We start from the raw sequence: 27,337 nt of genomic DNA, 5'->3' as shown, positions 1-27,337 counted from the left end.
TTTAGGCAATCCTAATACCTGTTTCCAAATATAACCTTCTATTTTTTGCCAGTCCATTGACCACAACGAAGGTTTGGCTTCAATTCCGTACAATAGTACCGGGATTACTTTAGCCACATAGAAGTTTATAACAGGCATAATCGAAAATTTACCATAAAGGCTGGCAATCTTCTTCATCTGGGCTATTAATTGTGTCCCTTTAGCCAGGATTTCACCATACTGTTTCCCAACTGTAGGGGTCGCATACACAGTAATGCCCAGATACATTACTTCTTTTACCACCGGTATCTGGTTACTGGCAATTGACCACCGATATTTTGTTTCTTTACGACCTTTCTGCTCAAAAATTACAATCTTAGATTTGTCAGGGTTTACAACCAGGTCATTTAATTTCATGTATTTGTCGAGGGTATTCAACAATCTTTGTAGACCGATTGGAGTCCTGTCAAGGACGACTATGTCGTCCGCATACATAAGCCATCTTACGGCCAAGGACCCCACCTTTGGGCTTATTAATGATGAGGATTCTAGGGCGGCTCCAAAATCTCCCAAATAAAACTTAGAGAAATGAAGCCACCATACAACCCTGTCTGACCCCCCATCTATACTTATATATTCTGACAAATATCCATCCATATTTAATCTTACTCTGGCTGTATTTCTTTCGTGAAGTTTTACTAGTATATTAGAGTTTTAGGTGCCCCTTTCTGTTCCAATTTGCTCCAAAGTTTATCTCGATTTACCATGTCAAAAGCACTTGACAGATCGATAAATGCTCCATAAAGTCTTCCTTTATTATTTTTATCTTTCAGATTTGATAATGAGGCTAATATTATACCATTCAGAGAGGTTGAATGGCCTCTTCTAAATCCGGTCTGCTGTTTAGGGATTATGTTATTTTGTTTCGCCCATGTTTCAAGTTCTGTTAATATCAGACTAGTAAACAACTTGCTTTCCACGTCAAGCAATGTAATTGGCCTGTAACTAATAGGGTTTTTGCGATCCCCCTTCTTGAAAATCGGGATTATAATTGCGGTCTTCCAAGAAGATGGAATTATTCTATTTGCAATCACTTTCTTGTACAAAATATATAGGATTTCAGCCCACAATGTCCCATTTCCTTTGAGGACTTGATAAGTTAGACCATTTGGGCCCGCAGATCTCGACGCCGAGGGTTTTATGATCAAATTCAGAATATCCTCTTTGTCAAAGTTTAAACACCAATTTCCGTTGTCACCTATATATTTTTGTCCTCCCACTGGTTCCTGGTATTTCACACCAAAATAGGTTAGCCAACTTGCTTCCGACACTTTATTCGTCTGAGCAATGGTTTGGTGTATTTGGGGAGCATTTACTAGTGACCAGAAGTTTCGCAAGGAATTATTTTGTAATGCACGCAGCATCTCTTCCCCATCTTTCTGCCATAGTTCTTCTCTATGTTGTCTAGACCAACTCTTCAGATCATTTTAAATTTTTTTTGATTCTATCTCTAGTTCTAGTAAGCTTTTAGCCGGTTTCTTAGCGAGTCTTAACTGTATTTGCGTCTCGCGTTTTTTTACCCAAACTGCTTCGTCAAAAAAGTGTTTATGCACTCGCTGAAAACCCTTCTGGGTACTTAACGGGGGGTCAATTGACCACAGGGATTCATGAAACCGTGATGGGTCACAATGCTGATGCAGAATATTTTGATCTCCCCAGTTGGAAAATCCATCCAGGGCTTTGTTTAACCGCTCCCCTTCCCTCTTGTATTTTACCAACCGATTTCTCTGTGCATTAACTTCTACTCTCTGGTCCCAGATCTCTATTTTTTCCTCACTACACCAATTTAAATGTGCAACTAATCGCTTATGGTCACTTGTTCCACCAGCGGCCACTGAGAAATGTATACAAGTATCGAAGCACTCTGTTGATAAAAGCATATAATCCAATGTCGATTCTGATGAACCCCTCTCCCACGTTGTAACCGATGGAACATCGCCTTCTATGGAGCCATTTAGGAATTTTAAATCCCAATCCTCAAAGAAGTTCGACCACTTTCTCCCGTTATTTGTTACTTCTTTTCATTTCCCTGTATGGCATTTGGAATTGATACATTGCGAATTTAAGTCTCCTGCAACCAATATATGTGCCCCAGGGTACGTTATATTAATATCACAAAGGGTTACCGCAATTGATTCTAGAAACTCTAAGAGTTTTTCCCTCACGGGGTTCCAATACAGGTTCACAATTATTATCTCCTTAGCTGGAGAGCTTTTGAGGGGAGTGACCACTCTCACCACCAGAATTCCTTCTTGTTTGCAGGATAACATTGATATTTCTTTAAATAAAATCTTTCTACAGGCGATCAGCAAACCTCCCGTCGGTCTACCCTTGGCTTTACAGTTAGCTGGTTGTGCTATCAGTTTAAAGCCTTCGAGTTCCGGGGTGTTTACTAACCATGTTTCCTGTAACAGGATCAAATCGTTTCCCGCAAATAACAACGCACTCATTTTATTATTTTTAAATGAACTGGATCCCCGAGAGTTCCAACTAGTGATCCTCAATTTGTCACTATTAAAGAGACCTCTGCGATACACCCAACTTCTGGCAGACTTGCATAATTATCTCTGGTAACATTGACCAAGATGGTGTTTGTAACCCTTCATTGATGATATTTTCATTTTTTCCCCGATGGGTTTCATGCAGTGAGGAGATATTTCCCTGGTTTAACTGTATTCCTCAGTTTCGATCGTTTCTATTGCGTGAGATGGCAATTGCTCATATACTTCCAAACCCACCTCCCTTAATCTTTCTTGTAAGTTTAAAAAAGCTTTTACCCCCAGTTTAGAAACAAATCCAACTTCAACTAAGCTGATACACTCTGGTTTAGGGAAACAAACATATTCAATGTCTTTTGTTGAGAATAAATATAATTCTGGAAGTTTAACTAGTGATAGAATCGAACTCCTATTCAGTGGTATACCAGACTTTCGATTTTCGTCATTAGTAAACCAAAGTCTCGGGATTGCATATGGATTCGGATCATCTTGGGGATTTGTTATTCTTTCAGTTACCATTTCGGAGGATGAGTTTCCCACCAGGACGTTCATAGTCTCTTCTCTTCCAACCTCTTTGGATTGATCTTGGTAGTCCGTATTCGATGTTGATGTTTGAATACGTATTGTGTCCTCTGCATGACCCATCCTAGAACTTTGGGTGACGACCAAATCTCCAGTCTTTGTTTTTGTTTGATTGAATATTGGAGCAATTCTTAAACCAATCTGGGTCTGCATTGGTACTTTAAATGCATTTTTCTGTTTTTGAAGAAATATAGGAGCTATTTTTAACAACTTCCCTGTAATCTCTGATCTAATCGAGTCGTGTTGTTGATTTCTGTCCAGGTCTGTAATTTTTCCTTCTGTTTGAGTACTCATGGATTTCTTTACCATGTCTACATCCCCCTCTGCTTCTGGAATTCTATCAGTATCAAGTCTTTTCCTTTGTTGTTTTTTGGATTTATTTACCCTGGCAATTTCTTGTTGTGGAGAATCATTACCCTTGCTCCTACCATCTTTATCTGAGATCTTTTGATTCTCATTGATTTTCGCAGGATCTAAAATCCCCTTGACAAAGCTATTTACCTTTGATTTTTTTGATCTAATATTCTTCACATTTTTTGTTTTCTTTACTTGTCGACCTCGTGATTTTGAATCTGTATTTTGCTTTTGATTCTTCCGCCTTTCTCTTCTCCGTCTTTTATAGGATTGTTGCGAACCCTTCTTCCACAAATAGCTGTTTTCTGCCTCATCTTCATGATTCTCAATAACTTCCCGTCGGTCTTCCGCCAGCTGTTCCACCGTTGACTCAGCAATCTGTGCCAATCGGCAGAATTCTTCCATTACTGATTCGGATAAGGGAGTGTCATCCACAAAAGTATTCAATTCAGGGACTAAGTCTTTTGTTTTAATTGCTAGATCTTGATTTAATGAAGAAGTCGATACATTTCTTTCATTCATTTTCAATAACAAATCTTTGATCTCCTTATTCTCCCTCATTAGAGAAGTCGTTTGGTGCTTAATTTCCATTAGGTCTCCACTATACTTTGTGAAGCCATCTTCCATCTTTATCATCATGGGCAGAACTGAACAATTTATTACATTATTTTGGCCTACGACTGAAAATTCAAGTTGTTCAATATCCTGTGTCATTTCCATTAAAATCCCTGTGTGGGTCTGCACATCTTTTTTTAGAAGGTCAAAAACCTTCACCAAGGAATTTAGAACAAAATTTAAAGCCGAGAGAGAGGAATCACCATCATTAGGGTCTTGATTCTTGTTTCCCTGTGTCATACTTGGTATTTGCACCGGTTGATATAGTAAAATTCCATCAGACACGACCGTGTCCCCTCTCGATACCACTGTTGAGTTTAATCTTTCCTCATGTGGTTGTAGATTCTGCGCCAAACTCAACAGATGATTTGGGGTCCTTGAAAGTTCCATAACTGGGATGAGTAGTTCAGATCCACTGTTCTCCGTTTGTAAGTTGATATTTTGATTTAAAAGTTTTAAGGAATGTGGCATAGGTCCATTTAAATTTTCTTGTACAGATTTCTGGAAATAATAATCAATAGTCCCTTTTATATTGGTTGATGTCAAAGTAAAGTCTTTCGACTGTCTAAATGGGGTGTTTCTTGTTGAGTCCCTTAAAATTTCTCCCTCCGTTAATTTATCCACTTGAAGTTCTTGATGAATTTGTGCCTCTATTATGTTGTTATTTCTTGTCGAGGCAATCAGAGTTTGAGAACTTACGGGGTTCACATCCTCATGCAGGCACTTTTCAATGTAGGAACCATACCACTCTGGAGCTCTTAGATCATCAACGTGTTGTCCACTCCTTAAATTGTAGCGGGCCATTTCTTACCCCTTCGTTGTCTGTGAGAATTAGGCCAAAGAAAAATGGGGGATCAAAGGAGTAGAATCTCCCACAGTCTCCCCCCTTTTTAACTTTATATTGCCTAAACCGGGCCCCTGCCACTCCCTTTCAACTGCCCGCTCCAAATTGCCCATGCTCCAAAATTCCTGTCAGCGAACTGCGGACTATCTCAGATTAATCTCTGAGGCTCTTGTTTAAGGAGGCTTATAGAGGGGCTTACAGCCAGTGGCCACTGCTGTCTAATACTAAATTGCAACAGCCCACCACGTACAGGATAAGAGTTTCTGTTCTGCAACCCTTCAAATCCTCAACCCACTACCCTTTATCAATACCGGTATCAATATTTTTATACAGGCCCGAGCCCCGGTTCAATCACCGTCTCTCCCGCAAGCTTAGGCTCATACTCAGGTACTGATGGAGGAGGAGGAAATTGGCTCTAACTTGGGCTCGAGCACAGACAGTTATCAACTGTTACCAGACAGTTACCATGCTCAATAGTCCATGGAATGACACAAAGAATACAAAAGGCACCGATGGTGCAAATACAGACCTCGCTGTCGGTGTCTGTGGAGCAGATCAAAGTGGCTGCCGCTAATTTGACAAATTGGCTACGCGTCTAAAGACCCACCAGCACTGATACGAGGCCTCCAAGCGTAACACCGTACCTCCGCAGGATCGCTGGGCTCGCAGCCGCAGGCTGCCTCAGGCCACCGCAGACACCCACCTCTGTGCCTCGCGGGTACGCCTCGATACACGAAATCTGTAGAAGCTCAGTGCCGGTCCGGTCTGAGCTCGTTCTCTACTTTTTAGCTCCGATGCCGCCATCTGCTCGAAAGAATGAAAGGATTTCCTGGGACTTCCTTGGGCTTCCTACTAGAGGAAAGGACCCACACACACACACGCTTGCACGTCACCAGCAGTCAAGCCGCACTGAGGATCTGTACGATCGAGCCACAAGTGTACAGAATGTCAGCCGCTTCCGGCCGCTGAACACATTGCATTATCGGGAAGTCAAGCCAAGTTAAATGTGTGTACAGGGGCCCAAAAACAGTGACTGGCTGCACATTTTCCTGGGAGAATACCTTGGGTGTTGCTTGGTCATTAAAGAACAATCGACTTTGAACTTCCAGTCCTTGAAACTAGGGTGCTTAGACTAGGATGGACTTTGGACCTTAGGTCATTAGGTTTAGGTTACCTCCTCACATACCGTTCAACCTTTCCCAAAAACTGGTTTGTAGAGCATCATCTCCTCCTGAGTGGCACCAAATGCTGTAAGTGATCCGCCAACTGTTCTTAAAGAACTATGTGAGGAATCCTTGGATGTCGTCACTTCTCCCCAAAGAGGATCACCTTCCCATGATGCCATGGAGGTAAGGCTGCTACCGTATAGTGCCCTCCGGGGGTGGTACTCAGATGGATCTCATGGGGAGAAACTCTCCCTGTGGGGACAGGGACAATCATCCTAGGGAAAAACAGTGTACTCAACTCCAGTCCCTCTCACCTAACCCTCCTTTTTATTGCCATCCCATGTACAGGTGTCATGTACATAGTAACAAAAGTACTGGGACAATGAAGAACAGTCGACCCAAGGGAGATCTATAGTAAAGGTACTGGGACTAAGATGAGTCAGGTCTACCTTTGAGAGAACGCTCATGGAAATACTGGGTCATGGAGGAAGTGTAGAGGCAAGAAAAGCACTCCTCAAAACACTATTGAGCAGTCTAGTGTTTCATGAATTCCTATTGGCCAAGGCCAATACAAAATAGAAGTGGGAAAACCAGGCAGAGAGAGAAGCTTTCCCTGGAAGAACAGCTGGTGTGGGAATGCTCAAGCATGCAGCGAACAGAAGGAGCTGCAGAACTGGGGCTTATCAGACTACAGAGGTGCTCCCAATTGGTCTAACGTGGAAGGACTGTCTGGCCAGATGTAAAAGCAGCACTCCACAAGCCAAGGGACAGTGCGGTCAAGAGGAGACGCAATCACTTTCAGGGACTGAACGCAGCACTCCAGACAAGGGGAGAAAACCGCAGAAGCTAGAAGCTAGAAACAGAATTCGCAAGACCCTGATACTGACCAAAACCTAATGGGAAAGACCCTAAAGGTACAGGGGTAACCAGGATGGTTGGTAGGGGCAGAAGAGAGCAGCGAGATACCCTGAACCGGCCAATCAGGGAGAGAAAGGAAACCCTTGGGAACAAAGCTAATTTCTCGAACACCCAAGAAAGAAACCAAGAAAGACGGGTCTGGAACCCGCAGCCAATAAATTAAAGTTACTCACCGTAGTGATTAGAGTACTCATAGTTCTTAGTCCCCTTTCCTCCATCCTTGTGGGCTTTGCCCAACATGGGGCCAGTATTGGAACCTTTGGCAGCAAGAAAATTGAGCTTCCCCTTTAAATTTAGCGTGTGAGGACGCCCACCCGATGCTGCCCTCCGGCACCTCACCTCAGTCCCCTTTGAACACACTGGACGCTTAGATACCTGGCTATACTTTTTACATACTAGCCTGTGGCATATAAGTGGGGGAAGGTGGGTGGGACATATGGAGGAAAGGGGACGATGGACTACGAGTACTCTAGTCACTACAGTGAGTAACTTTAATTACTCATATGTCCTGTCGCCTTTACTCCATCCTTGTGTTGGCGATTCCACCAAACAAGGCCATAGGGTGGGGCCATGACAACCTGCCTCATATCTAGGGCGAGGCAAAAAGGTTCTTCAGAACCACCTAACCGAAACACTGCATCGCGCCTGGAGCTGGTGTCCATGGAGTAGTGCTTACAGAAAGCCGATGCAGTGGCCCAAGTAGACGCCATGCTGATGACATCCCAAAAACCATGCCTCTGAAACACGACGGCCTGTGGCCTTAGCCCTGAATCCCCTCAGGAACTGGTTTTCCCATGGTCATATACGCCTCTGAAATGGCCTGTACCATCCGAGTGATAGAAGCCTTGGAAGCCGGGAGATGAGCCCCCGAAGGTGACAAAAATGCCACAGACTTCCTGAAGGATTTAGTCCGAGAGAGGTAGAACTTGAGGACCCTCTTGTGGTCCAGTGAATGTAAGGCCCTTTCTGCCTCGGATTGTGGGTTCAGAAAGAACACCGGCACGCAGAGTTCCCGATTTAATTGGAACAGAGCGACCACCTTGGGCAAGAAGGTTGGGTGAGTGCGCAAGATGACCTTGTCCTTATGAAACGTGGTGAAGGGCTTGCATGATGACAATGCCTGAAGCTCGCAGACCGTGCGTGCAGAGGTAAGCAACACCAACAGTACTGTCTTCAGTGTCACCCGCCAGATGTCCACCGAGGTCCTCCGCTTAACAGGCTTGCACTGCAAGGCCGTGAAAATCACGTTGATGTCCCAGACTGTATGAGGCCTATGCCTGAGGTGAGAGCCTGGAAAGCCCCTTGAGGTGAGCCTTAACCACTGGGTTGGGCGCCGAAAAGGTGTGCTCAGGGGAATGCTTCTAAGCTCCAATGGCCCCCAAATGGGTCCGACAGGTGTCCACCTGAACACCAGAGCGAGCCAGATGAGCAGAAAATGCCAGAATGTCATCCAGGAAGCAGGCAATGGGGTCCATTCTCTATTCTCGAACCCAATGGCAAAATCTAGTTCACTTGCTCTTATACTGGGCTCGAGGAGACAGCCTTCTGGCCTCCTGTATGATGTACCAGTTGTCCTCTGAAAACCGAGCATGCTGCAACCTCAGCTGGTCAGGAACAAGGCTGCAAGGGCCAGCCTAGCCGGGTCCGGGTGCTCCATTGCCCTGCCCTTCTGCGTCAGGAAGCCCCTGCTAGGCCCCTGGGAGCGAAGCTGCAGAAGGTCTGAGAATCACACCCTCACCGGCTAGTATGGGGCAATCAGGACGAGGCTGCAGCCTACCGAAGTTGGGAATTTGCAAAGTCCGCTGTAGCAAAGGTGGAGGTGGCCTTGCCAGCAAAGCTGGAACGCGTCCCCTACAGACCCTTGACCCCGGCCTGTCAAGGAGGCAAAGCGGGGGCACTTGGAATTCTGAGGAGATGCGAACAAGTCCAGATCTGGAAACCCCCATCTGTGGAACAGGGGCAACAAAGAGTTGATGTTTAACTCCCACTCGTAGGTGTTGAACCCCAAGCGGCTCAGCTGGTCCGCTTGCCCGTTGCTGTACCCCAGAGGGTGGACTGCTGAGATTTGGATACCTTCCATAAGGACCCCACTTCCCATTTAACCACTGCCTCCATGCACAGGATGGGGGTTGACTGGTACCAGCCTGCTAGTTCAGGTAAAACATTGTCGTGGGGTTGTCGGTCCTCGCTAGAACAGCAGAGCCCTTGATTAGAGGCAAAAAAACTTGAGCGCCAAGACTACTGCCCTGAGCTCGGGCAGATTGATTTTTAGGAGGGCCTCCGCCCTGGACCATGAGCCATGAATGGAGTGGCCCTCCAAAGAAGTCCCCGAGCTGACAACAAGGGTGGGCTCTGGACAGGCCCAGGTGGGCTCCGACTGCCACATTGCAATTCATCAGCCACCAACAAAGATCCCGGATGAGGAGCGGGGGGGTAGGGATACTGTCTGACTGAGACCCTGTGTCCTGTTCCCAATTGGCTGCCAGCTGGAGGCACCTCATTTTGGAGGTGGGCATGCTGGACCGTGAGCATGCAAGACGCCATTAGTCCCAGAAGGTTCTAGATCCACCATGCCGAGGTGGTTGAGTTGGCCAGAAAGTGCCCTACAGCCTTGTGGAGGGAGAGAAGCCTCTCAGTCATGTGGAACACCCGCTGAACCACGGTGTCCCAGCGCACTCCAAGGAACACCAGATACTGAGCAGGAATCAGCTGCCACTTCCACCGGTTGAGGGAAAAGCACAGCTGGTGAAAAACATCTGCCAGCCGTTGGCAGGAGTGCACCGCTCCCTCGGGGGAGCTGGCCCTGACCAGCCAGTTGTCTAGATACGGGTATGAGTGGTGGCCCTCCAGGCAGAGGAGACCAGCCACCGCATTCATCAGTTTCGTGAACACTGGCGGGGCCGAACTGAGGCTGAAGGGCAGCAACTTGCGCTGGAAATGGTACAACAATAGTGAATCGCAGAAACTTCTGATGCAGCTTGTAAATGGGGACATAATGATACGCATTCCTAGACGTCTAGGGAACACATCCAGTACCGTGCACACAGAGTCCACTATGTGCGTGGGAGTAACCACCTTAAAGCGTTCAAGCGGTAAAGACAGGTTGAGGAAATTCAGGTCCAGGACTACCCTCAGGCCAGCCTGGTTGTCCTTGGGTGCCGCAAAAATCCTGGAGAAGAAACCGGAGCCCCTATCTGACTGAGGAACCAGTTCCACCACCTCTATCTCCAAAAGAGAAACTAACTCCTGTAAAAAATCCAGGGACCCTATCTGATGTAGAGGATGGTAGAGGAAGAGGAAGACTGAAGCCTGTGGAGACTATAGAAAGGACCTGGGGATACTTAAAAAAAAGCATCCAGCTATACAGGAAAAAAGCCAGTCGGCCCCCTACTGAGGAGCTGTTATCCAAGACCATGATTTCATTGTTGCTTCTAGGCGTCGGAGGCGGGGGCAGAGGAGAGAGAGCGGAAAAACCCACACAAGGCACTCTGCTGCTTCCTCCTGCTGACGCTGGGTGATCGATCAGGCCCCCCGTACCGCGGTCCCTGAACCCCTTGAAGCCGGTGAAAGTGCAGGGTTAAAATTTGGTCCTGCCCTGAGACTGAAGGAAGGACTTCTGCCATGGCTTTGTCAGGATGGTGAAGGACTTCGCGATTTGAGTTGAGGTTTTCTTATTTGTCAGCTTGTCATCAGTTGATGAATGAAAGAGGTCGACGCACTCAAAGGGCAGATCTAGGATCCGCGCCTGCATATCAGATGAAAATTTAGTGGCATGAATCCACGCTGTCGTTCTCATCTCAACACCCAGGCGCAGCCCTCTGCGGGATGTGTCGATGTGGGAGACCGAAGACTGCATGAGGTTCTGCGCAACGGCCCGGGCAAGCGCCCATACAGCCCTTGAAGGAGGCTTGCCTCTCCAGAAGGCGATCAGGCAGCATCTCCCCAGGCTCCCGCCACACCTCCTGGTTAGCCGCAGCTAAAAGGTTGTCGGACATTGGCTTGCTGGAGATGCAGTCCTGATATGGCATAACAGCATTTGTGCAAAGGCTCAAGGACCTTGTCTTCACTGGAAAGACAAATGGAGGTTGCTCCCAAGGAGGAAGACGACAAAGACGATTGTTTAGGATAGAGGGAGGCCGCAGCCACCACTGAAGAATGCTAAGGATGGGAGGTAATTAGGATGGGCTCCTCATCCATCAGACTGAACCTGCTGCCCAACCTCTTGTTCATCTGGACATTGTGCCTGGGCTTCTCATAGACCTTTCTCGCCACCTACAAGACATCCTTCTGCGGAAGGGTGCTAGACTGGATCATGATGCGCTTGCCTAAAACCTCTGCTATAACGGCTGACTCCTGGAGCGCTTCCTCGGCAGAGGGACCCCAAGAACTCCACCATGCCCTGAAGACAGTCGAAAAGGCTTTAACGGATGCCCAGGGGTCATCGCCCTGGGCGTCATCACTGCGGTCATCTCCCCCTCACCCTATTTTACAGACCAAGGTGAGTCCGGGCCCTGGGACACAGGTGCCGGCAGGATCCCCCCCCCCATCACCCCTAAATCCAGAGCCAAAGACAGGTCCAACAGCCGTTCAGGGGGAGGCGGTGGTGGTACAGGTGGAGGGGTCGGTGGAGGGGTCTGAACAACCGGTAGGGCCTGGAATGGGGAGGGACAGGCACTGCCACAGGCAGCAGTGGAGGACCCTGGGGAGGAGGACGGGGAGGCACCACCTGTGGGATCACCTCCTTCACTATGTCCTTGAGAGCCCCGTCATCTGTGGGGAATGCATGAGGAGCAGTAAGCACTTGACAAAGCAGTCCTCGCTAGTCGCTGGGTCCCTGTGTCTCTGCTCGTGGTCAAAGCGCTGAGGCGCATAGCCCTTAGGCTGCAATAGATAAATGTACCTCAGAGGAGAACAGATGCCTGAACCATTCAGTCTGCTGCTGATTCTAGAGGGAAGGGGACTGGGACCTTTTCCAAGGCCCATTCAATGGGCGACAGCACATGCATGCCCAGATTCAAATCCAAAATGACCGCCGGTCTAGCAGGCTCTGCCACATGCCTATCTGCCATTTTGGGGCCTTGCGCTACTCCCTGGGCGGGAGGGCACAAAGTCCCTAAGCGACGTACAAGCTCAGACATGGGAGGATACGCCTTCGATCCCGAACTCAAATCAGCAGCGTCAACCTCAACAAACACTGTTGGGAAGCGCTGAGCCATGAGCCAGCTGACCAGTAGTCGAAACGCCCTGATTAACAACCTCGAAGAGAGCTCCTGTAAGCTGTGCACCCTTGGCACCTGCACCAGTAGTCGTGCTGGATCGTGACAAGGACTGACTGTTGACGGTAGAACCAGATGATCCTTTACCCCTTGGGGTCGAAAAAGGCTAACTTTATCGCCCTTCCGAGGACAAACTGGTAGGGTCCCCAATAATAAACAAACAGAGGGCCTACCTAGTCTGACGAGAGGTCCTGGAGACGAAGTCCTTAATATGCGCTGCAGGAGAAGTGAGGAAGATCCCCTTCCAATGCGACAACCAATTCTTCGATGGCTGATGACCAAGAGGGCTGCAAGCCGCACACACTCCCAGCGGTGGTCCGGACCTAGGCACTCGAGACCGAGTGCATGGAACGAACGGTCGTCTGAGGCACAACTTGCGAATCCTCCTGCAGCTGAAATGCACCAGGGAAGGCGAGGCACCAAAGGTAGGTAAATAAGATTGAAAACAAAACAGGGGAGCAAGTGAAAAGTTAGTCTCTGCACCTAGCCACCATATCCTACACCAGCATTGTGGAAAAGGGGGCTGAGGTGAGGCGGTGGGGCCGGGGCCTCAGGAGGGGGTTCATCTTCATAGTCGCAGTACTTGGCAGGATAGTGTATCAGGTCTGCCAGTGAGAAGAAAGGAAATCGGGCCTGGGACCTGCATCTACCTCAGAAGAGTAAATTACGTTACAATATCTGGGAGGATAGTAAAGTAGGTCTGGGGAATCAGGAAAATAAAACCATACGGGTCAGGGACCTGCATCTACAAGCCTGAGATAGGCTTCACCCTGGCATTGTTAACTGTATTACAAAGCCTGATAAAGGCCAGGGAAAGGGAGGCATTCCCTCTGGCATTATGAACTGTGTAGTATGCCTGGAAAAGGGTCCTGGCAGTGTGAATACACAGAGCAATATCCCTGGAGAAGGGGGGCATTCACCAGGAACCCAACAGTGAAAAAAACTATGGGCAATAAGGAATGTTGATGTTTGAATTGGAACTTTTCCTCTTGCGTTTGAAATGAAAATGTTACTGCTTTACACATTGGGACATGTTGAGTCTTGGAGAGGGATTCAGACATGGGGAAGGGAGTTATTCCCTCAGGTAAATATCCCACCTAACAACTGGAACTGTGATCCGTTGTCCAGAAGAAGGCAGCCTTCTTCTGGACCAGAAAGATCCACTACCTCTTGAGTTTAGTTACAAATGGAAGAGACAGAAATAGGTTTTGACACCGGACAGTAGACTCTTCATTTACGTGGGCATCCTGATCGATTCCTTAGTATTTTAGTTGCGGCAGGAAAATTCCTCTAAAGAGGTAGGTTTTCTCTTTATTTTCTGGTATAATAAAGGTTTATGCCAATAACCATGCAGTCTCCTTCTTCTGCATCCTTACAACACGAATATTGCTGCAGCGAAGATCCAAGACCTCTGACAGGGGGTAATCACCTACATCTTGCGAAGGGAAAGTTAGTGGGGTTCAACATACTCCGAGTCTGGAAGACGGGTTAGGAAGCACAAAAGCTTGTAGCCATCTAGATCATTTTTATGATGCATCATAATTTTCTTTTTCTCCTCATCCTGGACTTTTGTAAGAAACGTCTGAACCTTTTATCAAGCAGTGTGCATGTCGTGTTCTCATGTTCATGAAAAGGCATTGCATTAAAATAAATCTGCAGATTTAAGAATCCGACTTGCTCACCTTGCACATTCCATAATCTGTCAATTTAATGTGCCCTTCAGAATCCAGCAACACATTGTCCAGCTTTAAATCTCTGTATATTATGCCACGCTCGTGCAGATAGTTTAAAGCCAAACTGATTTCAGCAGAGTAAAATCTGTTTAAAGTAAAATATAGGTAATGATTTAGTTTATATGCTGCTTCTAGTCAAAATCATTTCATGAATTATACAAGAGAGCTTCATACAAATTAGCAACAAATACAAATATCTGGATGAAAAGAAAATTAAATCAATTTGCGGAACACACTGTGGAAAGGTTTTGTGCGAGTACAGTTTAACATAATACCAACAGTGGAAAAACTTGGAAATTAGATATATATGTAATATACTTAATTTGAGCCAATTCACACATTCGACAACACCACTAGGTAGCCATCGCTGGTTCAACTCCAGTTCAAAGCCACATCAGTAAAGCATTGTGGGTATGCAAATTATCCCACATGCACAACTTTATTTCCACAGGAAAGGGTCTTTGTCAGACGGCAGTGCTACTTTATACATAGCTTAATCAACAAGACAGAAATTCTGCAAGGCTCTTGGGACACCTACATACCTGGTTTCGCCATTATATAACACAAAAGGAGATCTTGTGAAGTTAAGACCATCAGAACATAAATGGAAGAAAAGCTTTCTTTTATTTCAGATTTCCCCATTAACATAGAAATCAACATCAACTCACAGAATTCATTCTAAAAACCTTAAAATAATAATGGACATTAAAAAGGTATACGCCTGTAAGAAATTCAACCAAAATCTATAAAAATTGCTGTCTACACAATTCAATATTATAACTTATTGCAGCACTACATGTCCTTATTCCATTTTTCGTAAAGGAAAGGGGTCAACCACCTTCTTCTAAATTCTATAAAATGTGGACAATTAACCGAAAGTGGATCAGATCTTCCTCACAGCCTATACATCTACACCTAGTGTCCCCATGATTCCATTTCATGTGTTTACTTAACCGTAATAGATTTAATCTCACAAGTAGCAGCCAGTGGGTGAGACTAACCAGAGAATGTCCTTGCTTACCCTGTCAAAATTTAGAGTATAATGCGAATGAGGAGAGGTTATTCATTTTCTGAATTGGATTCCATTCCCCATTCGCTCGCTTTCCTTCTTATTTCCCTCCCCCCACTTTTGTATTCATGAAAGAATTTACTTCATAGGTACCTTTAACAAACCAGGCCCTACACAAACTAATTGCTTCATGGTACCATCTATATTTTGTCACCGCCTGGGCAGACATTTCCAGTAGTTAAAGTTTAAAAGAATGCCATACATTATTCTTTAAAAAATAAGTGAGAAATCTTATATTTGCTTCTAAACTAAATTATAAGTTACTCACCATAGTGACTAACATACTCCTATACTTAGTCCCCTTTCCTCCACACTGTATGGGCATCCCTCACTAGGCACGGGAAACAGAACCTGTTTCACCAGAAAAGAACCGTCTTCCACAGGGAGCATGCGCTCCTCTGACTTCGTCCACCGGCGCCACTCCTCAGTCCTCTTTGATGCGTCGGCTATATTAAAATGCCTAATAACACCGTTTTTTTAAGGGCAGGGATGGTGGGACTTATGGAGGAAAAGGGACTTTTAGGTAAGAATTGCTGCATTCACACCGACCTTTTGCTATAGGTGTGTACTACACAAGTTGGTAGTGTGACGGACCAGCCAGGCTTATCTAAAGAGGGGTAAATGTGAGCTGTAGCAATGAAATTCGTAAATACAAGTAATCAAATAACACTTACCCTCAAGGTTTCTGTTATAGTTACTTAACCATTTTTGAATAAGCGTTCTTTAAAAAGGCAATTCATGTAACAGTGTAAATATACTTTAAAATCACTTTTCAGAATCAGCACAAATTAGTGGATAATCTTTGGATATGCTTCTTACACAGTTCCTACACTGAGGTGACTTCAATCACAAGGACAGTAATGCCATTTATATATCAGATTCTGAGGTTGCAGAAAGGAAAGGTTTAATGAAGGAAAAGGTTAAACAGGTTCTCAGTAATTGTGAGAACTAAATCTCCCAATGAAATCTAGACCAGCCTTTCCCAGCAGTAACAGTCAAAAACAAGTTACCACCCATGAGGGACAAACAATACCAAAACAATGGCCTAGAAGAGTCTTCAGGGAACCAGGAAAGTCAATTTGAAACAGCCTATGGAGCTGAGGCCCTTCTTGGAATCTAAGTATTGCACAAAGTCAGAGAGTTTGTTAGAACATGACTTGTAGGGTCACAAGCTGTTAAGCCTGTGGAAACAGAGTTGGAACCAACTTTACAAGTAAGCCAATGTAATTCCCAAATGAGAAAAGAACAGCAGCTAAAAGACAGTGATGTAAGTACCCCAAGTCTAAACAGTACCTCTGGTTTGAAGAGGAGTGGTCCAGCTGGATTACGTCTTGCTACAGCGGTGCAGACCATGTGTTCCTGAATCTCAGTTGTGGGGACAAGAAGGAGGACATCTGAAGGGCTCCTGTGGCGGTACTTGAGTGGTTGTCGGCAGCTACAGGCTCTTTTCGGATCAGCGGCACTTGGCGGTTTCATCGCTTAGTAAACCGCAACATCGCAGATCTCGGATACCGGTTGGGCTTCCTTCACTACTTGGGTCCTGCACTCTGGTGAGGAGACTCTAGCTCTGGTCGTCTTGCTTCTCGAGGGTCCTTAGGACACTCCTGGAGCTTCTAGACAGATTTCAGATGTTTCACTCGATTACTGGTGTCTCGACCCATGGCACTCAGTTCTTGCAGCAATGAAGTACAGCCAGTTGGGGAAGATGGTCCAGTGGAGTGTCTCGGGGTTAGTTGGTCCCACTAATCCAAGGGGAGAGGTTGTTCCTTCTGGAGCTTCTCTGTCGAATTAAAAAAGGAGTTTCAGTAGGGCTACACCAGGCAATTCAAAGGTCCAGGAGGATGCAGCGAGCTTTGTTCACGGTTTCTTCGTTGGGTTGTTCTTCCCAGTGGTCGACTCGGTCTTCAGTCCCAAAACCCTTGCCTTTTTAAGCAGGTTTCTCCCATTCATGCAGAGCCTCGCTGTCACGCAAACAGCAGGGTGGCAGTCCTGAAAAGACAGCCAGCCAATTAGGACTGAAGATTCCTAAAGACAAAGGACAGGGGAGTCCAGGGAACCTCACGCACTCCCTGCCCTTCTAGACACACTGGAGCCAGGGGCGGGTTTCAGTACTGAAGCCCGCCAAAGGCAAAACAGAACAAAGGGCTCAAAACTGGCTTGGCACACAGAGTAAAACCCAAGAAAGACCTCACAACCAGGAAATGGCAAAAAAAGAAGATCAGGCTATTTTGAAAAAATTGTCACTCGTGGGTGCTATACTTCAGCGTGCTTTAGAAAAGAACAATAGTAGGAAAATTAAACCACTGCCACCAGCCATTAAAAGTAGTGAGGCCACCAGGGGGCGCACAGGCAATGGCAGCCTGAATACGCTGCTCCAGCCGTAACTGGGCTGCGCAGAGGGATTGAGCCCCCCCCGCTACATCCCCACGGGACGTTTGCGGTCCGCGGAGCCCGTGAACCTCGGGTGCCCCCCGGGGCGAAAGAGTGGCATCTGGGGACCCCCGGGTGCCCGAGAGCGAGCTCTGCGGCCCGAAGGGAGGAGCCCCGGAGAGCCCCAGGCAGAGTCCTGACCATCGAGGGAGGAGGTGGTGTGTGCGGGCGGCCCGGACTCGCTGGTGCGCCCGACCCCCTCATCACCCCGATCACAGAGCGCGCCGGCGCCCCGGCAGAGGACCCGCTGGCGACACCCCCGCAGCACATGAGAAAGGAACCGGCGCGGAGGGGAAGTCCCCGTGGAGGAGCCGGATGATACGCGGGCCGCGACCCGCTTAAGGAAAGGCGGCCTGCCTGCGCTCCCGAATTCAGAGCCGAGGTAGGTGGAGGGGGCCCGCCCCAGTCCCCACGCAACCCTCAAGGACCCCAGAGGACCCATCGCAGGGCACATCGGAGGGCACGGGGGGGCGAGACGGCCCCGCCCCCCCCCCCCTGCCGAGCAAGGGAAAGAAGTAAGAGAGAGGGGGGGAAAAATCTTTTCAGTTCTAAAATTGAAATAGAACATTTGGAGGAGAGTATCCTTGAGCACATCACTTCCCCAGGTGGTGGCCCCTGGGTTCTTTCCCAGGGCGAGTGCCCGCCTGGGGGCTCTCACTGGAGGAATCACGCCTGAGAGCCCTCCATCAGACCGCTACCGGACATCCATAGCCGCTCCCCCCCCACCCTAAGAACTGCTAACCAAAGACAGAGGGCACAAGGGGGGGAGGGGGTGTGAGGCCCCCACCAGAGGTCTGGTGGGGCGTGTGCCCGCCCAGGGGAGGCCCCCCACGGAGGGCCATACCAGAAGGAGAGAGAGCGCGCTCCCCGACCGGGCTCTGTCCCTTGCCCCTTGGGGCGCACCAGCAGAGGGGAGAAGTAGGAGGACCGAATGAGTTGGTGCCATACCCTCCAGGAGTACCGCTATCAGGACGCCAGAAGGGAGAACAGCGACCCGGACCGGCATGTCCCAATCCGAGACCCCACCTCCGCCCGCCCTCACCATGGAAAAGGGCTTTGCCTCGGTCCTGCAGGAGATTAGGGACATGCGGGCAGACATTGCCCAGAAAATGGAAAACATGGACCGCAGAGTGGACAAAGTCGAGGATAGACTGTCACAATTAGAGTCCAACCAGTCCTCAGCAGCGACCCAGGAGCTGGACACGACCCTGAGACTAAAGGCCCTGGAAAAGAGAGACGAGGAGAGGGCAAGACAAATGGACGACTTTGAAAACAGGGAGCGGAGGAACAACCTCAGAATCTTTGGGGTGCCGGAGTCGGAGGGGGAGACGGAAAGAGACGTGACCCGGGTGGTGAGGGACATCATCACCCTCCTCTTCTCGGATGAGATGACAACCGAACCGACGTTTGATCGGATCCATAGAGCGGGGGGAAGAGCTGGGGGCCCCCGGTCAATTCTGGTCTGCTTCCACCATTACACTGAGAAAGCGAAGGTTCTAGAGGAGGCCAGGAAGTCCCGAGAGATATCCTACAACAACGCACAGGTGTCCATTTTCCAGGACCTCTCATCATACACGCTGGCCAAACGTAGGATGTGTCGTCCGCTGACCCAGATGCTGAAAATGAAGTGGGTGCGCTACAGATGGGGGTACCCCTTTTCCCTCACGTTCGAATACGAAGGCCAACGAGTGAACCTGATTACAGAGGAGGATATAAGGAGAGCCATACTGGAGTACGCAATAGACTCGACCCCGCGGAGGGAACCCTCCGGGTTCGCCGCGGATGAAGCCAGTGCGCGCAGGTCACGAGGAGAGAGGAGAAAGAAGACAGGCCCACGGAAATTTAAAAAATTGAACCCACCGTCCCCATCGACGGACAGGAATGAAACAGAACCCGGCCAGGGTGGAGCGGGACTGTCGAGCCCGGGGGAGGGAGGGAGCTGAAGCATCTCACGGCGGGCGACAACAGTCTCGGGGGAACTGTGTAAAGATCTCACCACAGGGACTCATCATCTGTTCCGGCCCGAAGACGAGCCGAATTCCAGGAACATGGGGTCCGAACTTATGTGGATCCTCCTGGAACAGCAAGTATGAGAGTTGCATTGGGGGGGGAGGGGAGGGTAAGGGGGGGCTCAAGGAGGTTTTCATTTGGACATTCACCCAGCAGGAGGCGGTAGGCTGGTGGTCCGGCCAGTTACCAACAATGGTAGAACTGTTTGGCTGGACGCCGGGGTGGGGGGAGGGGGTTAAGGGGTTTGTTGATGTGGTTACGTTCACAGGGGGGACCAGGGGGCAGTTAGGGACAGGTTTAAGGCCCACCTGGGGGGGGAGGGTGGGGAAGGGAAACAGGGGATCAGAGGATAACACGAAAAGAGCTGGACAAGGAAAGTGCCACGAGTCAGCTATCCTGTAGCTGGTTAATCTTAGACAATGGCAGATGATCTGCCTACCCTGGGCGTGGGCTCCCTTAACGTGAGGGGGCTGAACACCCCCACCAAAAGATCCGTGGCCTGTAGGGAATTCAGGAGGGCTAAACTAGATGTGCTTTTCCTTCAGGAGACGCACTGGGCAAGGGGGAAAGAACCGAGGCTACGGGGGGGGATTGGGGAAGTCCTCAGCGCCTCCCACAAGACCAAGAAAAGGGGGGTGGCCATAGTGCTAGCGAGGGACATTGGCTTTGAAATAGAAGCCTCACTGAAAGACCCAGAGGGTCGGTACCTGTTGACGAGGGGCTCCCTGCGGGGCTCCCCCTTAACACTTGTAGTTGTGTACAGCCCCAATGAAGGCCAGGCGCAATTTTGGGAGGGAGTGAAGAACAGATTGAAATTATTGGTACGCGGGATGATGGTGGTGGGGGGGGGACTTTAACATGGTCCTGGACCCGAAAGTTGATAGGAAACGCTTGGAATCCCAACCCACCAGGGCTGCAGATGAAATTATGGCCCGCTCTTTCCAAAGGGTCAACACAGAACTGGGCCTGGTGGACACCATTCCGACCCCCAGGGCAGAACACCCCTCCTTCACATACTATTCTGCAATCCACACATCATACTCCTGAATAGACTACATCCTGGTAGACGAGCCCCTGCGCCCATACGTCTCTGGCTATGAGGTTGACCCGGTCCCTTGGTCCGACCATGACCTGGTCCGTACCACCATTATAGGGGAATGGCGAGGTGGCAGAAAAGGGCGATGGAAGTGCAACGACTCCCTGCTGAAGGACGAAGTCCTGGCGCAGGAAGTGCAGGACGCCATTTCGGAATACTTCGAGCTGAACGACAATGGCGAGGTGGGTGCGCATGTGTTGTGGGACGCCTTCAAGGCGACCTTACGCGGGGTTCTCATAAGAATGGGGGCTCAGAAAAAAAGGGAGAGGGAGGCCCAAGAAAAATCCCTTAGGGGAAAGATCGCACAGCTCCAGCCGGGAGGCCCCCCGGAGGCACCCTTGGCTATGGAACAGATCACTGCCCTAGAAAATTACAAACTTCAATTGAAAGATCTCTTGTTGCACAAAACTGAGCGCAATCTCCAGCTAGTGAAACAAAAGTACTACGAGAAGGGGGACAGAGCCGATAAAATTCTGGCCTGGAAGCTCAGAGAGGTCCAGAGAAGCAGAATGGTGAGGGCAATCAGGAACGAACGGGGCTCACTAGACCATAGCACCCCAGACATAGGAGCGGCTTTTCAACGTTACTATGAACAACTATATTCGTCAGAATATGCCGGGACACTCAGATTGAGGAGTTCCTGGACTCCATCCAGATCCCGTCCCTGACAGGCGAAATGGCAGAAGGTCTAGAGGGCGGGGTTACAGAGGAGGAGGTGGAGAATGCAATCAGCGGGATGAAGGCGGGAACGTCCCTGGGGGAAGATGGGTTCTCAGTATACTTCTACAAGAGGTTCCGGTCCATTTTGGCCACACACCTGGCGAGGGTGTTCAATGCAGTACTGGAGGGGGGCTCCCTGCCGGAAACGATGAGAGCCATCATAGTGGTATTGCCCAAGCAAGGAAAAGACCCCACTGACTGCTCGTCCTACCATCCGATCTCTCTTCTAAATATAGATGTTAAGATCCTAGCTAAGGTGATGGGTAAACGGTTGGAGGGGATAATGCCCAAACTAGTACACGGGGATCAAGTGGGGTTCGTGAGGGGCAGGCAGGGCTCGGATAATATCAGGAAGACTATAGACCTAATCCACTATGCCCAGGAATCAGATCTAGAAGCTAGTTTGCTTTCCTTGGACTCCGAGAAGGCATTCGACAGGGACGAGTGGAGGTACATGCAACTCCTCCTCCGTCGAATGGGCTTTGGGCCTCACGTCAGGACCTGGGTCTCCGCCCTCTATGGAGCCCCAACAGCGAGAGTACAGGTGAACGGGGAGCTTTCCGATTCATTCCCCCTCACGAGGGGAACACGACAGGGGTGCCCACTCTCTCCGTTAATCTACGTCCTGACGATGGAACCTCTGGCCATAGCAGTCCGGGCCCACCCGACATCAAAGGGATCAAAAGGGGAGAAGTAGAGTTCAAGCTCTCCCTGTTCGACGACGATATCCTAGCGTACTTGGTGGAGCATAGCTCCTCGCTCCCCCCCCCCTCCTGCGTCTGATGACAGCCTTCGGCAGTTTTCAGGACTAAAAATAAATGCAGCAAAGTCAAAGCTCCTACCCATGAGGGTCCAGGACCTGTGGTTGGACCCCCCGGGACAGGTGTGCGGGGATTACGGTGGGGAAGGATTCGATTAGGTACTTGGGGGTGACCATGACTAGAGATCTCTCGAGATTGGCCCCGGGGAACTATGGGCCTATCATGGCGGGGGTCACGTCTGACTTGAGGAGATGGGGTGGTATGATTCTGTCCTGGTATGGGCGCATGACAGCGATAAAGATGAACGTACTGCCGAGATTACTATATTTGTTCACCGCGCTCCCAACGGAGGTCCCCGTCCAGTTGCTTCGTGATCTACAAAAAGCAATCCGCGAGTTTGTATGGCAAGGGAGGGCCACGAGGATAGCGAAGGCCACCCTAACATTACCCAGAGAGGAGGGCGGGTTCGGACTACCGGACTTTCTCCTTTACTACCGGGCCGCCCAGCTGCGGGTCTTGCTGGAGCACATGAAGGAGGGGATGGGCACCTACTGGTCATACCTGGAGGACATGGACGCCCACCCTCTGAAAGTGCGCGACCTCCTGTGGCTGCCGCGTAGACTCATCCCTAGCAAACTGAAAGCCCACCCAACCCTGGGAATACTCTGGACAATCTGGAGGGAGGGACCCACAACCTCATACCTCACGACGTGGCCCTCTCCAATGTCTTCGCTCTGGGGCCACCCGCTCAAACTAGGTAGCAGGGGATTCAGGAGTGCCCAGTCCTGGTCGGATGGTGGTTTGGAATGGGCGGGACAACTGTTCAAAGAGGGCGAGTTCCTCGATTACGAGGCCCTGCGAGATGCACTTGGGCGGGAGCCCCTTTCAATCTTTGAATATCTGCGCCTGAAAGGCATCCTTTGTGACCAAACATGGGGCCAGAACCTACGGAGACAGCTGACCCCCTTTGAAAAGTTCCTGGACACGGCCACGTCAAGGAAGGGGGCGGTCTCCAAAATGTATCAAATACTGAACACTGTTAACTTGGAGGGGAGAAGAGGGTTTCGAGGGTTTTGGGACGACCTGGCAGGAGAACCACTCACAGAGGAGGCGTGGTCCAAAGTCTTTAAGATAGCATTTCACGGGAACCTATTTACATCGGACATGGAGCACAACTTCAAGATTCTACAGGGCTGGCACAGGGACCCGTTGAAACTGTCCAAGATGTTTTCGGGAGTGTCCCCCAGATGCCCAAGGGGTTGTGGCCAAGTGGGGTCGAGGGGTCATATGTGGTGGTTCTGCCCCAAGGTGCAGGGGTTCTGGGAGAAGGTACGGGGGTGGATGGCCGAGGTCACAGAGGAACTAATCCCACTCAACCCCCTAACGATGTTGCTGGGCCTCCCCCCGGAGGACACCGAACTGTATAGGTACCCAAGAATGTGGGAGACGATGTTGCGAGCGGGCAGAGTGGCCCTGGCACAAAGGTGGAAGAGCCCAGAGACCCCATCTAAGGAAGACTGGCTTAAGAAACTCAAAAACATGTTCTTAATGACGGCCATGGTAAATAACAAATTGAGCACCTTTCAGGCTAACTGGTATGGGGTCTACGGGGCATGGGGATGGGACCCCCACTGACAATATGAGAACACTCTGGCAGGATGGTGGGGGGGGGTCTGGAATGCTCTACTCAGGGATGAAGGAGTAGCCCAGTATAGCATATCTCTGTGGCAATGAACAATGAGCAACGACGACAGCTCCAGCGGTTCGACTTTTGATGAGACACTGATCTGGGGGGAGGGGTGGAGTTGGGGAGGTGGGGAGAGGGGGGAGGGGGAACCTGGGGGTTTGATGACAATGTTAAAAGTGATAACTACAACGCTCCCAGCGTTGCCGTCTGTATTTTTCTTCTAAAAACTGCCAATAAAACCAAAGTTAAAAAAAAAAAAAAGGTAGTGAGGGTAACATAAGAAATGTTACGTAAGTAAGTAGGAAAAGGGGCTAACAAGTAACCCAGTGGACCTGCATAGCAAAAAGGTAAGTAATGTCAATGTCACTTTACTATTCTTGGGAACAGTAGTTCACACAAGAAAAGGTATTTAAACCTTAGGAGAAATCTAACAGGATTTCTCTGTGACACTGCACTGAAGGTGATGTGTGTCCCCATACAAAAAGTAGATGCCTAGGGAGTTTGTCAGACTCCAAAAACAAAGGACACGCATAATTCAAATCAGGTCAAAACATTTGAGAGAGTGAGAAAAAGGGCTCACTCATGCCAGGGTTAAAATTAAAAAGTCCCAAAGTCCAGCAAAAGAGCTGCCGGTCTCCAAGGTTGAAGGAAATTAGCACAGAAGATCAAGTTACTTCTTACCCGGTAACTTTCTTTCGATGGGATGTTCCTCCGACGTATTCCTTATCTTTGATCATTCGTCTCCAGCTTGCTGGCCTCGGAAAGTTTTTTCAGCAGAGAGCGCTGCGCATCGACGTCCGACGAGTTGATGTCCCTCGACAGCCACCGTATCGGCGCCAACGTCACCATGCCCATAAATAGCCACACGCAGCGACCGTTGCTCAGTTCCGTTTTGTAGCATAAGATAAGTCATGCCTGAATTGGTTATTGACCTTGAAGGAGCGTAAGGTGCAACCACAAGGGAAGTATTACTGCGGGGATGGATGGGAGGGGCGATAAGGAATACGTCGGAGCAACATCCCATCGAACGAACGTTACCAGGTAAGAAGTAACTTGTTCTTCGAAGGGATTCTGTCCTCCGACGTATTCCTCATCTTTGATAGACTCCCATAGCAGTGTTGTGTAATTGGAGGTGGGAGTAAAAACGCCAAGTTTCCTTTTAGGAATGAACAGAATGTAATACTGCTTTGCCAAACCTAGTCTCTTGACTAGAGGAGGAATCCAGGTTGTAAAATCTTGTGAAGGTATGTGCGGACGACCATGTGGCAGCCGCACATATATCTCAAACCGGAACCCCTCTTTGGAGGGCCGAAGAGGCTGTGATACCCCTGGTTGGATGAGCCCTAAGATTCTGAGGAGGCTCTTTTCCTGCTAGTTTGTAACATTCCAGAATGGCCAAAATAATCCATCTGGAAATGGTCTGTTTTGTTATCGGTAGTCCCAATTTGTGCCCTGAGTAACCTAGGAATAGTTGGTCTGCTTGCCTAATCCTAGCAAGTCTGATGTAAAAGCTTAAAGCCGGCCTTGGGTCCATCCTGTGTAGCCTTTCTTCCTCTTTCCCCCGGATGGGGAGGAGGATAGAATGAAGGTAATGTATTTTTCTGAGTGATGTGGAATTCAGAAACCACCTTTGGGAGGAAATTAGGCTTCACCTGTAGGACAACTTTGTCTTTATGAAAAATTGTATGAGGGGGTTTACAAGATAGAGTTTGTAATTCGCTCACCCTTCTAGCAGATGTTAGTGCCACTAATAAGACCGTTTTAAGGGTGAGAAATCTTAGCAAACAAGAGTGGAGTGGTTTGAAAGGAGTACCCATCAGGAAATTTAAGACTAAATTTAAGTCCCATAAGGGAACTTGGAATGGTCTTGGAGGGTAGACATTAGTTAATCCCTTTAGAAATTGTACTATTAAGGATAATTTTAAATACGATGGCTCCTCTGCAGGGTGCTTGAAGATCGCGAGCGCTGCGAGATAGACTTTGATAGTGCCAACTTGAAGGCCTGAATTTGCCGAGTAGAAAGGATAACACCGTTGGTGTACCACGTGAAAATGGGTCGATATTCTCTTCTCTACACCAGCTGCAAAATTTGTTCCAACGGCAGCAGAATAAAGACTTTGTTGCTGGCCTTCTGGCCGAAAGCAACACCTCCATAACGTCTTCAGGGAGGTCCCAATCCTTGTATCTCAACCTTTCAGAAGCCAAGCGTGAAGGTTGAGGGTTCTGATGTCTGGGTAGAGAACCTGACCTCCCTTCTGTGAGAGAAGATTCTCCTTGAGTGGAAGGCGAATTGGAGGGCAGATGGACATGTCCAGAAGGTCTGGGTACCATGTTCTCCTGGCCCAGTCTGGGGCAATTAGGATCATGGTCCCCCGGAATCTTCTCAACCTCCTGATCATTTGAGGAATGACAGGCACTGGTGGAAACGCGTACAGGAGTGGGAACTCCCAGTCCACTACAAACGCGTCCCCTACAGCTCCTCTCGGGGGAAATTCCCTTGTACAAAACAGATTGCACTTACTGTTGGTACTGGTGGTGAACAGATCCACTTGAGAGGTTCCCCAAAGGGCAAAGATCTCCTGAAGGACTTCCTGAGCTAGTTCCCCCTCTTGGGAGACTGTGCCCTGCCTGCTCAGAGCGTCCGCCGTCAAGTTCTTCTCTCCGGCTAGGTGAACTGCCGATAGAGAGATTCCTTCTTGAATTGCCCAAAACCAGAGCTGCATTGCCTCTCTGCACAGTGGCAGTGATCCTACGCCTCCTCTTTTGTTGAGGTAGTGCATCGCCACTGTGTTGTCCGCCATTATCAGGACATTTTTTCCCTGTACTGATGGTAGGAAAGCTTTCAGCGCTAGTCTGATCGCTCTCAGCTCCAATAGGTTGATGTGTAGTCTGGACTCCGATAGAGACCAACGACCGCTGATGGTCAAGTCGTTGGCATGGGCTCCCCACCCCGTGAGTGAGGCGTCCGTGACTACTGTTATCTCCGGCCATGGTTGCCAAAACAGTTCTCCTTTCAAAATGTTCTCTCGATAAACCCACCATTGAAGGTCTCGGGCTACCTTGTCCGGAATCCGAAGGAGATCTGTCATTTTTCCAGAGAACTGCGACCACTGGGTTCTTAGTGCCCACTGGAGCTTTCTCATTCTCAGGCGAGCCTCTGGCACAAGGAAGATGCAGGATGCCATGAGGCCTAGCAACCTCAAAAAGTCGAAGGCTGGGAGATGTTGGGCATTTTGAAACTTGGTGACCATCTGCAGAATATCTTGAGCCCTCACCTCTGGTAGCGAGGCTTTTCCCAGAGAAGTGTCCAGGGCCGCTCCGATGAACTGAAGCCTCTGTGATGGTATCATCTGTGACTTCTTTACATTGAGGGAGAAGCCCAGTTTGTGAAGGAAGTAGCAGACATAATCTAGCTGGATCTGAGCTTGTTCCGAATATACAGCCCCGATCAGCCAATCGTCCAGGTAGGGGTAGACGTGAATCCCTCCCTTCCTTAGACTTTCCGCCACTACCGACATTAACTTGGTGAAGACCATCCG

General features: G+C 49.0%; 1 protein-coding gene across 3 annotated transcripts in view; it reads right to left on the bottom strand.

The window, feature by feature from the left end:
* PRKCI (protein kinase C iota) overlaps positions 1 to 27,337 on the bottom strand; it is a 1,761,305-nt gene that overhangs the window by 780,174 nt on the left and 953,794 nt on the right. For all 3 annotated transcript variants that reach the window (XM_069618564.1, XM_069618565.1, XM_069618563.1), the window contains one exon: positions 13,975 to 14,110. In XM_069618564.1, coding sequence (XP_069474665.1) covers positions 13,975 to 14,110 — 136 coding nt within the window. The remainder of the gene's footprint in view (positions 1 to 13,974; positions 14,111 to 27,337) is intronic.

Source organism: Ambystoma mexicanum, chromosome 10 (assembly GCF_040938575.1).
Source record: "Ambystoma mexicanum isolate Mex_15411 chromosome 10, UKY_AmexF1_1, whole genome shotgun sequence".
Lineage (NCBI taxonomy): Eukaryota > Metazoa > Chordata > Amphibia > Caudata > Ambystomatidae > Ambystoma > Ambystoma mexicanum.
Note: the sequence above shows the minus strand (reverse complement) of the source record. Positions and strands in the feature narration are given on the sequence as shown.